The sequence below is a fragment of the Lonchura striata genome, chromosome Z, assembly GCF_046129695.1.
Source record: "Lonchura striata isolate bLonStr1 chromosome Z, bLonStr1.mat, whole genome shotgun sequence".
In the NCBI taxonomy this organism is placed as follows: Eukaryota; Metazoa; Chordata; class Aves; order Passeriformes; family Estrildidae; genus Lonchura; species Lonchura striata.
In genome coordinates, this window is record NC_134642.1 from 60757210 (window position 1) to 60774414 (window position 17205).

Here is a 17205-nt window from a genome sequence, read left to right on the forward strand (position 1 = left end):
TACAAGCTTTATAATGACTACATATCTTGAGATTCAGAAGGATGCTGCCAGATCTATGCAAAAAAATGACAGAGGAATGGTATTTAACATTTTGCTTGAACAATTTTCCCATTCAGAAAACTATCTGAAATACAATAATGAGAAAAGCAGAACTGTGAAGCAGTTTATAAGGCTGATTATCTTTCTAAGACATACAATCTGATAAATGCTTTGTTTATCCAGAGTAAATTCAGTAGACGAAAAGATTAATTGAACCTATTTTATGCTACTTGTACATCCTCTCACAGAGAAAGTAACTTACTTTTTTTTTTTTCTTACTGACTCTTGCACAAGAACCTGCAATACACCAGCAAGAGTAAAATTACTTTACTAAATTTAGTAGTTCATAAATCATATGGGACACCAATCCATCCAGTGGTTTGTTGTTTGGGGTTTCTTTCCTTCTTTCATATATCCAAATAAAATAGGCGTGCATGCAGGAGATGCACAGTATTTGCTTTTGTGTTTCTCCTCTCCCAGGGTACAAGAGGCATCTGTCAGCTTACTCGTGCTCTCCCCCCTACTCTCTCTCCCTCTCTCCCCATAAACATAGTGCATGCAGGTGAGCGTACACATACATGTGCATGTATGTATGTTCATTTTTGACTCTTCAGTTAATGGACAAGAAACTGCTATGACTTCAAGGCACAAAGCCTTCTGCTTTGGAGGAGCTGTGTGACCTGCCTCATGATTTGCTGAGAATTAAATTTACCAGTTCAGCTACACTAACAAGGTGAATGATCTTTTAAAAATTATGCTCTGCATGTCTTTTCCCCTATGCACTTGTTCATCTCAATGCCTTGGACAGCAGCTTGTCACTTAGTTGTGACTTCTGTGCATAACACACTGGATGAGTATCTGATCTCTAATGGCTACAGGTTTTTTAAAGATAAATGGTATTATTGCCACACATGCTGGTTCCTATGTTATTCATCAGGATAAAGACTAACTTAGATGTGCAGTTGGTCATTCCACACCTTGGAATTCTTCAGGACTCAGCATTCCAAAGCATCCTAAGAGGGGACTTTTCCTCAACCCTTGCTAATAACAAAAGGCTTGCTTCAGTTAAATGTAGTTCCCCTTTTGGAGACCACTGACAACATACCTAGATGAGCAGTTTGCCTAACTAGGCTTGGGATGTTTCCAGATCTTCTGTCACTCCATGGCAAAGGCCACGAAGCCTGTTAAACTGCAGACCATTTCAGCTTGCTGGAAACTGACACTTGAAACGTCTGGAAACTGAGGCACTGAGCATCTGTGGCACTGCTGATGATTTCCCTACCAGTAAAATGTTCAATGGATATGCATCATGGTAGCAGCAACATTTTCTGCAGCCACCTTTTGGATTCTGGTCCAGTTTCTGGAGACAGAAACATGCTTCATCCCTGCAGTTTCACTTCAATGTGATGAACCTTAGAATCTCATTTGAAGCAGAGCAGGTGGGTACTAAAGGAGGAGGCCCATGCAGAGCACCCTGGGTTATTACGTATTTTTGACAGGATGAACCGCAAAATACATCCCAGGCCTATTTGAGTAAGTTCTGCATGCATGTACAGCAAGATAACTCTGGTGGGTTCATCTGCTCTCATTTTGTCACCTGAGATTTCAAGTGACTCCAGTGTAAGAGACTGGAGAAAATCATTACTTGCTCAAAACAACTAAGTGTGTACATGTGCAGCAGGATGGCAATGAAAGCTCTGCAAAAAGTGGGATATTGCACTTCTCCATTTCCCATCTCCCTGGAGCCTCTAGTCCAGCTCCAGAATGGTTATCAGCCACTGGCACACCAGAAGCCCTATGTGAAAGGGAGGGCTCCAGGAGGCTAAAGCAGACAAAAGCAGTTGCACAAACACCCTCTCCCTAAATTCTTCTTGAAATCTGGCTAACTTAAAATTGAATGGGTTATAGTTTACTAAGTCAATGCCCTATGAAATGCTTTATGTCGATTGAATTTTTAAAAATTTGCCAGGTACCCTTATTTTCTAAAATTTGCCTGAAAAACTTTGTTTAGCCTTCTGAGAACACTGTGTTTCTCCCATGTGCCTGTCTCAGGGAATAAAAAAAAAATAAAGAAACACATCTAGAGAGTCCAGGGCTTTACATGCCAGGTCTGGTAGATTAGGCACCTTCTTCTCAAAAGGCACCTGGAAAACAGGCAGAATATCCAGGGAAAGTTAAATAGCCTTGGATAAGGTTATGTGGGTTGCTAAACCAAACACAACTGCTGGCTGAAGTCTTGTCTAAGCCTACAAAATTATGCCAGGGGAACTTTAGAAGAGGATTGATAAATCTCATTTCCTACCCTGAGCGATTAGTTCAGCTCAGTCCTTGTCCTGGTTTTGGCTGGAATTTGAGTAGGTATTTTTTAGAAGCAGGTACAGCACTGTGTTTAGATTCAGTATGAGAATGATGCTGATAATATGCTGATGGTTTGGTTGCTGCTAAGAGTACTTACTCTGAGCTAAGGACTCTTCAGCGGCTCATGCTCTGCCAGTGAGGAAGCATACAAAAAGGTGAAGAGGAGCACGGGCAAAACAGGGGACTCAAACTGGTCAAATAGATGTTCCACAAAAGACAATGTCACACACAGTATATAAACTGGGGGACTTATCCAGAAGAGGGCCTATCTGGGTTTGCCATTGGCCAGCAAGTGGTGAGCAACTATACTTTACATTACTTACATTTCTTTAGTTCTCTCACTCTCTCCCCTTTTTATTACTATTACTAATACTACTATTGCATTTTACTCCAGTTCAATAATTAAACTGCTAACAAAAATGTTTCACTTTTCTTTTTCCCCCCAGTTCTCCTCCCCACCCCACTGGGGTAGGGTGTTTTGAGTAAGCAACTGCATGGTAGTTACCAGCTGGGGCTAAGCCACAATGTTTTCTCTGCGCAAGTAGAATTCTTAGTAGCAGCTGGCACCAAGTCACGCTGCTTACTCACACTATGCAGGTAGGTGCAGTGGGAGTGATGAGCCAATTTACACAAAGCAGCACTGGAAAGCAACAGCTGCCTGTAGCACACTTGTTTTCCTCAGTTGTACTCGCTAGACACCCTTCACATTTTAATGACAATTTCCTAGTAATGACTGTCATGAAAAACAACCAAATGAGGTGTCCCACACTGTAAATGTCTTTGAAGTATTGAGAATGTTTTTCAGCAGCTTGCTCTTTTCTAGTGTTTGCAGTGATCCCATGCAACATGCAGCTCCTGAGACCTCAAGAGCAGATTCCCAGGGGACTCCTGGGTGGTGCAATGTTTGCTTTCTCAAAATAGAGAAGCAACCCTGCAGTTCTTTTTTCTCATTGCGCTGACATTTTTAAGCTGAACCACTTCCTAATCACTATAGCAAAGACCTTGCCATCTCCCACCAGGCCTTCTCCATTCTAACCCAGCAAGTCTAGGGCATCTTTCCTAGTTGCCTCTCTGAGTAGTTACAATATAAAGTTCTCTCTTACAAGCTGTAGGAATTTTTCAAATCTGCTCACCACAGCAGGATGGTGTTTCCAGCTGGTCTCTAGAAAGTTGAAATCTGCCATAAGTACAAAGGCTGCTGATCCAGAGATTTCTCCTAATTGCCTGTTAAATTAATTTCTCAGTATTGGCATCCTGGCTGGGCAACTGAGAGAAGACACCCACCACATCTGTTTTGTCTTCCACACCTTCATCCTCACCCAGAGATTCCCAACCACAACATCACCAACTGTAAGGGCTGTATTAAACCTCCCCCTTCTATTTAGTGCAACAGCTCCACCTTGCCCTGCCCTCTCCTCAATAGCTGGTACCCTCCACCCCAGCACTCTGGGTGTAGGAGAAGTCCCACTTATGCCAAGGATATCCCAGCTCTCTGAATGGACCAAGGCTTCCAGTCAAAGGCACTTGCAGCAGCAAGCCCTGAGCCATCTGCCAAGGACACCCTAGGCCCTGAGCCCCTGCCCTCTAGGAGAACTTGGAGAGGCTGTCAGGGCTAAACAGAACTAAGGGAGCCATTACATTCATTCCCTGGAGAAGCCAGAGAGCTCTTAGCAACCAATAGCCAGAATGGACCATGGCAAGCCCACCACTATAGTTCACACCACGTGGCCCCAGGCCTCCTGTGTCCTGGCTCCTTCTGACATCTCTGAAACCTAACCCCACGGTAGGGACCAACCTGACCCCTGCAGCCCAGAGACACTCTCAGGGACAAGAGTAGAGGTGACTGTCTGTCACCATTCCTGATTCTCTGTCAACCTCAGCCAACCTGTGCCAACTGGTTGGGCAGGAGCAGCCCTTCTCCACAGCTGGAGCACTTCCAGGTGATGAAGACCATGGTGAGAAAAGCTATCCCCTTCAACCCCTGGATAACCACAGTGGAGCAGAGAACCACCTGCAGGCTGTGGAAAAGCCCCACTCTGAAGCAGATAGAGATGCCCTGATGGAAGCTACAGCTCATGGAGATCTCACACAGGAACAGGCTCCTGTCAGGAGCTGAAGCCTGTGCTTAGGAGCATATACAGGCACAGGTTTCCTGGCAGCTGGAGCAACCTGTTTCACAAGCACTGCACACCTGTAGAAAGGGCCCAGTAGAGCAGAAAAACAGTGTAAGGAGTAAGAAGCAGCAAGAATGTGACAGACTGAACACACTACCCATTCCCCATACTTCTGCACAGCTAGGGAGGAAGAGGTAGAAAAGCCTGTATGAAAGAGTGAAGTTGAGAAGGGAGAGGAAATTAGTTTCAGATTTGCCTTTGTTTCTTATCCCCCTTCTCAATTTTTCATTGGCAATATTAATTGTACCCAACTCTCTCTGGCTAGTGATAGTACTCTACCTTGTCCTTGCCCAGCTGTCCTATTTTACTTTCTCCCCCATCCTGCAGAGAAAGGAAAGTGACAGAGCAGCTTGGTGACTACCTGGCAAGCAACCAGCCAAGGTCAGACCCATAAAACTACTGGATGTAATGCAGGAGAGACAGAGAAGGTATCCTCCTCATTCACCCTCAGAATTACTGCTGTGCACACAGAGAAGGGCCAAACTTGGAAAACAAAACCCTGCCAGAGCCCTGTGCATTGCACATACCTGCAGCAGGACATCTAGGACGTGCAGAGCCAGGTAAATGTTGGTTATTTCACGGAGGTCAGGAGGGAGAGTTTTATTGCCAAGGCTAGACAAGACAGATGTTTTTCAACTATGCAGCTGTAGAATATAAAGAAGAGGAAAAGACTTCTTGAAGTCTGCACAGCTAAAGAACACAAGGCAGAATGCACAAGCACCACTAAGGGAAATAAAAGGAGAAATCTGAAAAAAATGTTTCCCAAGGGAATACTATGTTAGAAAGGGTAGGACAGAGCAGCCACCCAGCTTTTGGGAAAGCTCAAAACCAAACCAACCACAGGCAATCTGATCAAAGTTCCTGCTTTCAGTGAAGGCTTGTATCAGCTGATCTCCAGACAACCCTTCCAACTTGAAGTACTCCTGACTACAAAAATATCCAATGCCCTGTATAGATGAGACACTCAAAACCAAAAGAAAAAACTCAATTTATAAAACACACAGTACATATGTAGATACATTTAAACAAACAATAGCAACAAAATCTTATTGCTTTATTCAGATTTTGACATAGCTTACCTTAAAATTACTCAAAGTCATCGAGAATTTCTGTAGAAATCACTGACTGCTTTTCAGCAGGTATCAGCTTAAATCAGAGATTAACATGATGCTGGAATTCAGACTGAATCCGTTTTTATGAACCAAACAACATTTTCCTAGTCTAAGAAGAGCTATCCCCATAAAATGCATTTCAAGGCTCTTGTTTTGGGCTCCTTTTCTGTTGTTTGGTTTATACAAAACTTTGAAATACTCTGTGGATGGCTTTATGAAATTAAAACTTCCAAACAGTCCTCTAACAAACTTTTAGAATTACATACTAACAATATTCTATCTTCTTTGACTTAAAAGTGCATACACATTCAAAAGTTTTAGACATTTACTAGACATCTTTAAAAGACACCCTATCAGACATTTTAGTTTTCAAGGGGAAAAAGAAAGTAGTTAAATTCACAGTTTTAACAAGTGTTCCAAGGAAAGCCTACTACATTTCTTCTTCTGGGAAATCAAACCACGAGGCTCTGTTGACAAGTCTCTTTGGCAGTCTCAGTATCAATGGCTCTCTCTCTGGACACTCTAGGAAGGAAGTCCTGGGGGAAGGCAGTTGACTGGAAGGCACTGCTGGTGCTTCCTGAACATAACTGGATACAGTTTCTGTGTGAGAGGTGTTACTGTTGGTATTCACTGTGGTAACAATCTGATCAGCTGCTGTTTCTTGAAGTTTAACCTCAGCATTTCTAATGCCACCATCTAAGTTTTCCCTTGTGGTAGGCATACCATACTTTTTGTCTACTCCTCCGGTTTCCTCACTTCCTGTCCTCCTCAGAAAAGAAGATGGAGACTCAGTTTCCTTCTCATTTATTTGAGTTGTGCCTGTCCATGTAATACTGCTGTCCCATTCAGTACTTTCTGGCTCCTTGCTACTATCACTATCAATTGTTATCACCACCGGAGAAGAATGTACTGAGTTACTCATGTGATGTTTCCGGTGTTTCTTCTTATGCTTTTTCTTTTTCTTTTTAAGATGCTTCGTTGTGTCTGTTGCTTTTCCTTCATAGACTATCTCCACACTTGGACTCCTCATTTTCTTCTTCCTTTTCTTACGCTTTGTCTCGCTGCTTGCACGATTGTCTGACAGGCTTTCCTCATTTTTGCAGCAGTCACCAAGTTTTGAGGAAGTTTTCTTGGACTCGTTTTCTCTTTCTAGACTTGTGCTTTCCATGAATGCATTCTCCAGGTGGCGAGTTTTGTACTTCCTTTTTCCACCAGGCTTTTCACTTTTCATTCTGTCAGTTCCTCCAGAAGGAGTCCTTGATCTGTTGCTTGACCGACTCCTTGACCTGCATCTTTCATAACAGTAATAGTGTCTCTCATGCAGTCCCCTCTGGCTATGCAGATCTGTCCTCTCAATAAAGGATCGTATCCTGTACTCTGGACTAGCAGATTGCCGTGAGTAAAGTGTGTTAGATCGGGTCCTCCTTCTACTGGAGGATTCATAGCTGTCTCCAAACACCTTTCGACTACAGAAAGCAGAACCCCACTGGTGTCTACTTTGATAACTGTCTCTTACATAATAGCGATCACTGTCTCTGCTTCTTGATCTCCTTTTACTGTGGCCTTTGCTGCGTGAACGTGATCTGCTCACTTCTCTGGATGGAGTGCTCTCACCACTTAGAGAGCCTCTTTGGCTTTTCAGAGAAGCTCTGGTGTCATGAGCCCTTGATCTTCTGCTGCTTCTTTTACTCCTATGTTTGCTAGTATCTCTGCTTCTCGATCGTCTCCTATTAAGTTGGCTTTTGCTACAGTGCTCCCTTCTAGACCGATGGCCACGACTGCCTCGACTGTCCCATGAAGAGGACTGTGGGCTTCTAGACTTTCCCTTTTTAAACAATCTGTGATTCCAAGGGGAACATACTGTGTCACTCCCTGGAGAGGGGCTCCAATTCAAGTCCTGTGGAGGCAGATCTTTTCTTTTACATTTGCTCTTTTCATCCTCTTTTGACTCCATCTTCTCGACTGCAGGAGATAAACAGCTTCTACAACTTCCTACATCCTCCCTATAGGTTGGGGAATGTGGTGAGAAGCTCCTGCTTGGTTCACTGTCACTCCAGCTGTGACACTGGACCGGTTGCTGCTTCTTGACATCTTCCCTTTTCTCTTCCTTGATGGACTCCTCAGAGTCAGAGGACAGCTCAACCACCTCTGGTGTCCTCTCAGCTAATGGCTTAACGTACCCAACAATGACACAGTTGTCTGAGGAAGAGCCACTGTCGTTTGAGTCAGCATTAGCCTGTAACTCAGTCTGCACCTTGGTTCTTTGGCTCCCTGAAGCAGAGTCCTCATCTGAACTTTCTGATGACTCCAGAGGAGAAGCTATGGTGGCACGAGCCTCTTCTGAAACGGAATAGGAAGGCCCCGGAGTTTCATCATCCCACGGGGCCTGACCAAGACCAGGTACAGACAAACTATTATCGGGTCCTTGCGGGTACGCCACATCTGGAGAGATTGTAATAATGGATGAGTCTGAGTGGCTTCCTTCCTCATACGATGGTGCAGGACAGTCATAATTGGCGTGTTGATCGTAGGCTTCTAAGTTAAAAGGACAACGAGCAAAACTGATGAATTCGTGCAGGAAGTGTTCTGTCCGATTCAGCAAAAATGGCTTTAAATCATCAGCAAAGGCCTGACTTTCCAGATCGTACCTGGTTACGTTACTCATGATTATGTGCTGCACGATATTGATCAGGGACCCGTGGGCACCAAAGAGGACTGTGAGTTCTCGCTTCAGCCAAGGAACCAAGCGGTGAAGGCAAGCGGGGTTGCGGCGGAAGAACTCTGCCGAGATCTCTCGGTACCGGCCGCCGTCCTGAATGCTGCGGATGCGCACGCCGGTGCGGTACAGAGCCCTGCGGAAGCTGATCATGTCCTCCTCCTGAATCTGCCGCAGAGATCTGCCCTCCGCGCTAGCCTTTCTCCTGGAGGCCAGCCTCCTGATCATCTGCTGAATCTCTCTGTGTCTGTGCCGCGCTGGCTCGCTCGACAGCCCTTCAAACAACATCCCGTTATCCGGAGGGGACAGCATCCTTCGGGAAGGGGAACCGCGCATGCGGCGTTCCCTCGTTAAGGTAGTGCGATAACGAAACCTCCGGCCATCGGGGCTGGCAAAAGAGCTTGTTTCTAAAGGGCTGAGTATGTACTCCTTGAAGTCATCTTCAGCACGAATCGTATGGAAAATGGAAAAAAAGGGCTGCTTGCAGAGCGGGCATTCTGCTTTGTTTTTTGACCATTCTTGGACGCAGCGGAAGCAGAACCTATGCAAGCAGCGGTCGAGATACGCAACGTTGTCAAATCTGTCCAGGCAGATGGGGCATTTGGAGTCGGGAGACGCATCTGTCGGCAGCTTACTGGTGCTGGCTTTTGGTGAAAAATTGCTATTTTCTGCAAACTCCTTATCTGATGTCATATTCTAGAAAGACAGAGACAGAAGATCATTGCTATCACAAGGAGGCAAATATCTAGATGCAGAAACCCATAACAACTGCTTTTACAGTGGCAAAACCCAGCAGTGGCTCTGAAAGAATGCTGAACAAAGAGGCAACATAGCCTAACTACTTTGTTTGACTTCTCTTCACAGTGAGATCTAGTTCTTCAGTGCTTCAAGTTTTACACAGCACTCTAATGATGCTGGCATAGGCAGACCTGTCTTCTTCCCCACTCTTAAATAATTCCTTTGATGTGGTCAGTAAATTTATGATTTACATGGTATCCTCCAAAACACAGCTAAAAAAATCTAACATTTATGTATGAAAAGTATGAGAACAGTTAATTCTGAACAGTAAAACAAACCAGCCAAAAGAAGTAATTGGACTTGAACTATGTTATCACCTTCCAAGTTCTGCTGGACCTGTTCTGTTCCTGTACAGTCTGCCCCTCTTTACTGGGTATTCATGCTGGACACACACAGCTTGTTGGATAAGACAATCTCCAGGGATGTGTTCCTCCCAAAATAAGTATTTGTTTTCAAGACTGAAGTAGATGTCATGCTCAAGTACACACTGCCTTTTATATAGTCAGCTTGTTATGCTGGTTTTGCCTGAGGTAGTAAATTTTCCTTCACGGTGACTCGTCTGGGGCTGAGCTTTGGATTTGTGTTAGAACACAGTGTTGGTAATACAGAGATGTTTTTGTTATTGGTGAGCAGGGCTTACACAGAATTTTTTGTACTTCCACACTGGTGAGGAAGTTGGTGGGGTGTGGGAGGTTGGGAGGAGACACAGCTGGGACAGGTGATCCAAACTGACCAAAGGAATTTCCAGACCATGTGATATCCTCAATATATAACATGGGCGAAAGAAGGAGGAAAGCTCAGCCATTTGGAGTGATGATGCTTGTCTGCTCAAATCACCATCACACATCACAGGGCCCTGCTCTCCTGGAGATGGCTGAACACCTGCATGCCCATTGGAAGCAGTGCATTAATCCTTTGTTTTGTATGGCTTTTGGTGTCCTTATTTAACTGTCTTTATCTCAACTGTTGAGTTTTTCACCTTTTACAATTTCGTTTTTCTCCCTGATCTCAGTGGTCAGGGAGTGTGTGAGTGATTGCCTGGTGCTTGGCAGCTGGCTGAGGTGAAATCATGAGAGAAGTCAAATACGGTCAACAAAAAAAATCTATCTATTTAAATGCCATTTTAAGTTTTGGCGTTACCCTAAGGCATTACAATCCACTGAAAATAAGTTACCGCCCTACTTCAAAATCCATTAGCCTATGTTTTGTAGCCTGACAGGCCTTTCCCGCCGGCAGGACGCCGGGGGATGGGGCAGCAGCAGCGCTGGGGTGCCAAGGGCACGGCCCGGGCCGCGGGAAGCGCCGGAGCACCCGCGGGGTGAGTGGGTCCCGGCCGCCCGCCCCGGGAGCCGCCGGGCAGCGCGGAGAGCACCGGCGCGCCGCCGCCCCGGGCCCGCACTCACCGCCGCCGGGCCCTCGCCTCCCGTGAGGGCCAGGGCCGCCTTCAGCCTGTGGCGCGTCCGGCAGCGCCCGGCGCCGGCCGGCTCCCGCCGCTCCTCCCCGGGCGGGCGGCGGCGGCCCGGGCGCCGGGAGGGGTCCGCCATCCTGGCGGCGTTGCCACGGGAACGGCGGCCCGCGGGCGCGGAGCCGGGCCGGGATCTGCCGCGAGAGAGGCCGCGGCCGCCGCCGTCACATCCGGGCCCCGCGCATTGACGCCGTTCCGGGGCGGGGGCCGGGGCGGGGCCTCGGCCGGCTGTGAGTGCTCGCCGGCGGGGCTGGCCCGGAGGGAGCTGGGTTCCGCGGTGGCTGCCGCGGCGGTTCGCTCTCCGCGGCGCAGCGGGTGGCGGCAGCGGCAGCGCCGCTCCCGGGGCCGGGGCTGCCCCAGGCGGCGGCGGAGCCCGCGGCGGCTCGGCGTTGTCTCCGCGGGTGCGGAGGAATACAGCGAAGGCTGCGGAAGCAGTGTGGTTGGTTGGGCAAATAAAACATAAATAGCAGGTAGGAAAGAGGAGATAGATAAAGCATAAGCATATGAGGAAAGAGAAAAATAACTGTCTTTACTGATTTTCAGAAGCTGATACCTGCAGTAGAAACAAGTGTGCAAAGGACATGGACAAGGCCAGCTGTGCAGGCTGCCACAGGTGGGACACAGCCTGCCAGAGTACCCACACGTATTACTACCAGGACTTGTGCAAAACACGAGCACAGCCAGCCCTGTCTTTTTTCTTACCCACAGTCAGTTTGGACTAAAGTTTACAAAAGCACTTGTGAATTCGCAATCCCCAGAGTACCAGCACAACCCTTCTGTTCATGTGACAGCCCTGTCCCATATCCTGAGCCATTTTACTCATTCCCACGCACCAGCTGGTCCTGCTTCTTGCTCAAGAGCAAACGCGTGCTCGGGCACTTCCCAACAGGTACTCCACTCCTAAAGATCTCCCCAGGTAGCAGCACGGGCCTATCCTTCATGACCTGCCTGGACCCAGAGCCTGTTTCTCACCAGGTAGCCCTCCTTGTACTTTGCTCAGGAGATACATCTCTGCCCCCAGTAATTTTCCCTGGTGTTCAGGGCAGGTGCAACCTCTCTTGTATCCACAGCAGGCAGCATCAGGCATGTGGGCTGTGACCTGCCGTCCTGCTTTGTCTGTGGGTGCCAAGACTCACTAATTTTACTTGCCTCAGTTCCCCAGTAGGTGCACCTGGGGCACATATACCCATCCTGCCCCAGTGGCTGGATGAGCACCTGCACCCTTTGTTTGCATCAGGGCCATTACCCACTCCCATTGCTGGCATAACAGGAGGGATTTTTATCACAAATAGTTGTACTCTGTCAACTCGATAAATGCTGTGTGCAAGTGTCAGCTCTTAGGCAAGGTGGGACCCACTTGGACAGTTCATCTTTAGGTCATGGAAATATAAAGTATATTTGAAAGGCATTCTAGGCTCTTCACAGGGGTTTATGATTTCTGAGCTGAAAAGAAGCAATTCTAGAAGTAAAATGGATCTGGTTTGAGGTGCTGGTTTTCTACATGTCTGTGAAGAGCAGAACTTATGTGGCTCCTCTGCCACTGCCCACACAGTTTGGCAGCACCTCATCCCACATAGCTCTTGAAGCTGGGGAGCAATCTTTTCTTGGGGAGCCTAGCCCTCTGTGCTCTACCATCAGGGCCTCTGGGGTCCCTTGGTCAGGAACAGGAATTTTCCCTGCCAGCAGCTTTGTGGGAATAGGAATGTGGAGAGGTCTCATGTCTTCCTGAGCATCAGCCACAGCACTGGCAGTTCCCACACTGTTGACAGTGGGATCTCCAGTCACTGACCAGCGAGAACCTCTAGCCCTCTTTCTGGTGTGCCCAGCACCTTGGACAATGGTCCCTCAGTCACAGCAGGAACAGCTGCTCCTGTGGGAAAGGAGGTGAGTGGAAGGTTCAGATTGCTCAATTCCTAAGTTTGTTCAGCATCTCTCAGCTACATTTTATTCTGTAAATATTTATATTTACAGAATATTTATTCTGTAAATACATGAAAATTGTCATAGATATGTAGCAGTGCTCCTCCAAAGGTTTCTGTGCTAACGGGCTCTCTTCCTCTCTGCTGATGTTCTCCGAGCCAAAGCTGACTGGCTGGATCATTCTTCGCTGTCGACACCAGAAGAGCTCAGCTTCAGTATGCCCTAGTCCTCACTGAGGTGTTGAAGTCTTCACCAGCTTGCAGTTATCCACTCCTTTCCTTGACTAGCTGGGCATCTCCAGCAGCATGACACCAAGAGCAGGAGTTAGAAATAGTTTCTGACCCTGCCCCACGCTGGGTCCTGTTTCGTGTCATCTTCTCAACCTCCATTTTAGGTTCCACCACTGGTGTGCACCTGCAGCTGCACATGGGCAGGTGCCGGTCAGTTCAGGGTTGTGAGGCTTGCTTTGCTGCAAATCTTCCAAGTGTCTCTTTGCATCCAGCTCAATGGAAATCTCTCTTTTTTGGCTTTATTCCGTCTGGGCAGTGAGTCTTTGTGATCACATAGAAATGCTTTACTTCCGAGCTGCCACGAGATGGCAAAATACTCCCCTGCATCCCTTCCAAGCTGCCTTGCTGCACCGAAGGCTGGAGCTGTGCAGGACTATGAAGAAGCAGCAGCAGCAACAGCAGCTGAATTTCTCTCCTTTCATCTTTGCCTGCTGCTTGGTGTGCATGCTCGGGGATGCTTCTGCAAAAATCTCTGAAGGACCAAGGCCTGTTCATTTTCTCTTGTCCCTGAAGTCCAAGGCCCACAGGAGAGATGAAACACTCAATAATGTCCCTGCTGATGACAAGGACCTTGAACAGTGGCAGCAGGCTAAGGCAGAACAACACTTTTCTCTTTTTATGACATGACCCTTAGCTAACTGAGAAACCTGTGTGATGTTTCTGCATATATTAAAAGAACTGAGAGCCTCACTCAAGACCTTTTACTTCTCTAGCCTGTCTTGACTATGCTCTGTATCCTCTCTCCTGTATTGCTGTCACATCTCAGTGCTAGAGTAAATATCAGTGGTCCTAGAAACATTTCCAGTTCCACATCCTGATGCTGACCTGAAGTCATATCAGCATGATAGCAGAAGCAAGAAGCCACTTTTACCTCCCTCATAACACAGAAGTGGGATTAAAGGCCCCATAGAGATTTAGAAATTACCTCCTTCTAGTCTAGTGGGAAGGTGCTGATTTTGGATGGGGTAGGGCTAATTTTCGTCACACTATTGGACTGTGATTTGAATTTGTGCTGAAAACAGGGCTGATAACATAGACATGTTTTTTTTCCTGCTGAACTTTTCCTGCAGCCTTTGCTGTTCCTCGCCCACCCCACCAGTGAGGACACTGAGGATGTACAAAGAATTTTAAGGGGACACAGCTGGGACAGCTGACCCCAAATGAACCAAGGGATATCCCAATCCTATACCTTATGGTGCCATGCTTAGCATATAAATCTGGGGGAAGAAGAAAGAAGGGGAGGAAGTTCAGAGTCAGGGCATTTGTCTTCCCAAGTCATCCTTACACAGGATGGGGCCCTGTTCTCCTGGTGATGGCTGAACACCTGGCTGCCTATGGGAAGCAGTGAATGAATTCCTTGATTTGCTTTGCTTCTTTGTGTGACTTCTAGTTTTCCTATTAAACTGTCTTTATCTCAACCCATGAGTTTTTTCACTTTTACCCTTCCAGTTCTCTTCCCCATCCCACCACAGAGATGTGAGCAAGTAGTTATAGGATGTTTAATTGCTGGCTGGGGTTAAACCACAGCAGTCCGTCTTTGGATCCAATGTGGGGCTCAAAAACCTCCAGTTATGATAGACTAGATTGGAATGTGCTAGATTAAACTTACAGCAGCTATGACTGTTAAATTATTAATCAGCAGGCTCCAGTGTTTGCCCACAGGGGTCACTTGCCTGATGCTGTATTGCAATCCAGCACTTGTTGGTGGCTGTTTGCTGTAGTTCTATGCTTCTTATCTCACTCTGCTGTGCCTGGGAACATTTTGATAACAGCTACGATGTGTCTGGCCTGGCAGGTGGCCACAGCATTGCAGGTCTGTGCTGCTGTACTGGACAGGTTGGAATTCCAGTGTGAACTTGCCCCTTGAACTTGAAAGGGACTGTGACCTGTGGATGAGTACAGGGGAAGAGTGTGAGAAGTCCTTTCCCTGAAGAAGAAGGGGAGGCCAAGAGGTGGGCCAGGTGATGAAGCAGAGATTTTCCTGTAGCCCATGGTGAAACCATGGTCAGGCAGGCTTCCCCTCTGCATCCCATGGAGGTCCGTGGTGGACTCTGTAATTGCTGTAGCAGGAACCCCTGTTTCTAACCAGACTAGAAGCAAGATGAGGAGTTCATTACACTCTTAAACCCTTCAATCTGGCACAAAATGCACAGGGGTGGAAATAGTAATGGATGTGCCTTTAAATTGTTGTAACGCATTATTTGAGTTTTGTTTACAAGAATTACTGTAATAAGGGCTACATGAACCAATGGAGGACAAATCCTACAATACATGATGCAAATGCAGCAGTGACTTCACCTGAGCTGGCCATACCACCTCACCTCTCTTCTCCTAACCTTTCCAGAGTGACCAGCAGAACAGACAGACCCCCAGCTCATGGGCCCTGAGATGAATTCAGCTGACATTCTATGGACATATGTAAACATTTGGTGGGTTTCTGCAGGGGATATCCATAGACTAAGGGAATGATACCTGTGTATTATATCAAAAGATGGAGAGGGAATGGGGGGTATCAATGAAACTCTGTTAAATCATGTAGGACTACAGCATGACATTAATTGTATGCAGTAAGGAGTAGAAAATATAGTGGGTTTGGCTGGAGTAGTTTTCTTCACACTGGCCAGTATGGGGGTGTGTTTGGGGCTTCACTTACAACAGTGATGATAATATAAAGCACTTTCTGTTTCTGCTGAGCAGGGTTTTCACAGAGACAAGGCCTTTGTTGATCCTCACCCACACCACCAGGGAGGAGGCTGGGGCTACAGAAGGAGTTGGGAGAAGGACCCTGTCAGGACAGCTGGTATCAGTGGATTCAAGGGGTATCACACACCCTGTGGTATCATGCTCAATATAAAGCTGGGTGAAGAAGGAATCAAGGGGTATTTGTCTTTGAAGTCACTGTTATGCATGGTGGAACCCTGCTTTCATGGAGATGGCTGAACAACTGCCTGCCTCTGGATAGTGGTGAAGAATGAATTCTTTGTTTTGTTTTGCTTGTATGTGTATCTTTTGCTTTACCTAGTCAGCTGTTACTATATCAGCCCATAAGGTTTTTTACTTCTACTCTTCTGATTTTCTCCCTGATCCTGCTGGACGGGGAGTGAGCAAGCAGCTGCATAGTAGGTAGTTGCCTGCTGGGTTTAAACCACACCTATGAAGTTTTAAAGCTAGTTATCTCATTTTTTAATACACTGATCTACCACTCTGAAAAATCTGTATATGAAGATGTTCACTGATAATGTTATATTCCACCTGTCCTTTTTAAAACTCTCTCTCTTCAGCTTCTGCTCATATGCTTGTTCATAGAGGTCAAGAAGTACATAGAAACGCCCTCAGCCTGCTTCTGGGATTTAATAAGAAGGGCTTTGTCTCAGTGTTCAGTATCCACCATCTTCTCAGCCAAGAAGATGAAGTTCAGGGGAGAAAGCCTGTGTTTCCTGTCATATTCAAAGTGATACAGCAAATAACTATGTTTAGGCAGCATTAACCATTCAGATGACATCACCCAAGATGGCTAAAGGAATATATGCATAATGCTGATTAAATTTCCCTCAGATCTTTTTTTTTTTTGCTTTTTAATCCTTAATAAAGCATAATTTATATATCAGAGTAAGACTGGTTTATTAGTCTTGAAGTGGTTTGTTTGTTTAGGTTTCAGTGGGGTTGTTTGGAAAAATTGTGATAAGCATGCTTTTGATTAGCATAGCTAAGAGTACTTTCCTTTAATGAAATGATTAGTTGATTGACCCAGGTATGCAGCCACACTAACAGCTGCTTTTATGGAGACAAAAGATTGTCCTTCAAATGCAACCTTATCTCATTAATATGAAGCGGTACCCATGGATACATGTTGATTAAAAGGTTGATAAAAGGACAGCTAAACCTGGTGCCAGTAAAAGTTATGGAACAGATTTTCTTGAGTGTGCTCTCATGGCATGTACAGAACCAGCAGGGGATCAGGCCCAGACAGCATGGGTTTAGAAAAGGGAAGTCTTGATCAGCCTAATTTCCTTCTATGAAATGGTGACCCACCTAGAGCATGAGGGAATTGCTGTGGATGTTTTCTGCCTGTACTTCAGCAAGGTCTTTGATATCATCTCCCACAGCATACTTCTGGAAAAGCTGGTAGCCCATGGCTTGGACAAGTGCATCTTCACTAGGTTAAGATCTGTTTGGATAGCCAGGCGCAGAGAGTGGTGGTGATGGGTGCTGCATCCAGCTGGTGGCTGCTCACCAGTGGTGTTTCCCAGGGATCTGTGCTGGGGCAGGTCCTGTTTAACATCTTCATTGATGATCTGGGTGAGGGGATCAAATGCATCCTCAGTCACTTTGC

The 17205-nt window shown here is 46.5% G+C and overlaps 1 protein-coding gene across 2 annotated transcripts; it reads right to left on the reverse strand.

Annotated features, from left to right (window-relative positions):
* Positions 1-4846: 4846 nt before the first annotated feature.
* Positions 4847-10741, reverse strand: TOPORS (TOP1 binding arginine/serine rich protein, E3 ubiquitin ligase). Of its 2 annotated transcripts, XR_002464906.3 has the most exons (4): positions 10601-10741; positions 5651-9095; positions 5099-5215; positions 4847-4892 (listed from the first exon to the last, which is right to left on the reverse strand). XR_002464906.3 is itself a non-coding variant. In XM_021525008.3 (2 exons), the coding sequence occupies exons 1-2, from the start codon at positions 10739-10741 to the stop codon at positions 6114-6116; spliced, it is 3123 nt and encodes a 1040-aa protein (XP_021380683.3). In that variant the 3' UTR covers positions 5588-6113. The 2 variants fall into 2 exon arrangements, 1 of the variants encoding a protein (XP_021380683.3); XM_021525008.3 differs by lacking the exons at positions 4847-4892; positions 5099-5215 and having other exon boundaries at positions 5588-9095.
* Between the last annotated feature and the right edge of the window lie 6464 nt (positions 10742-17205).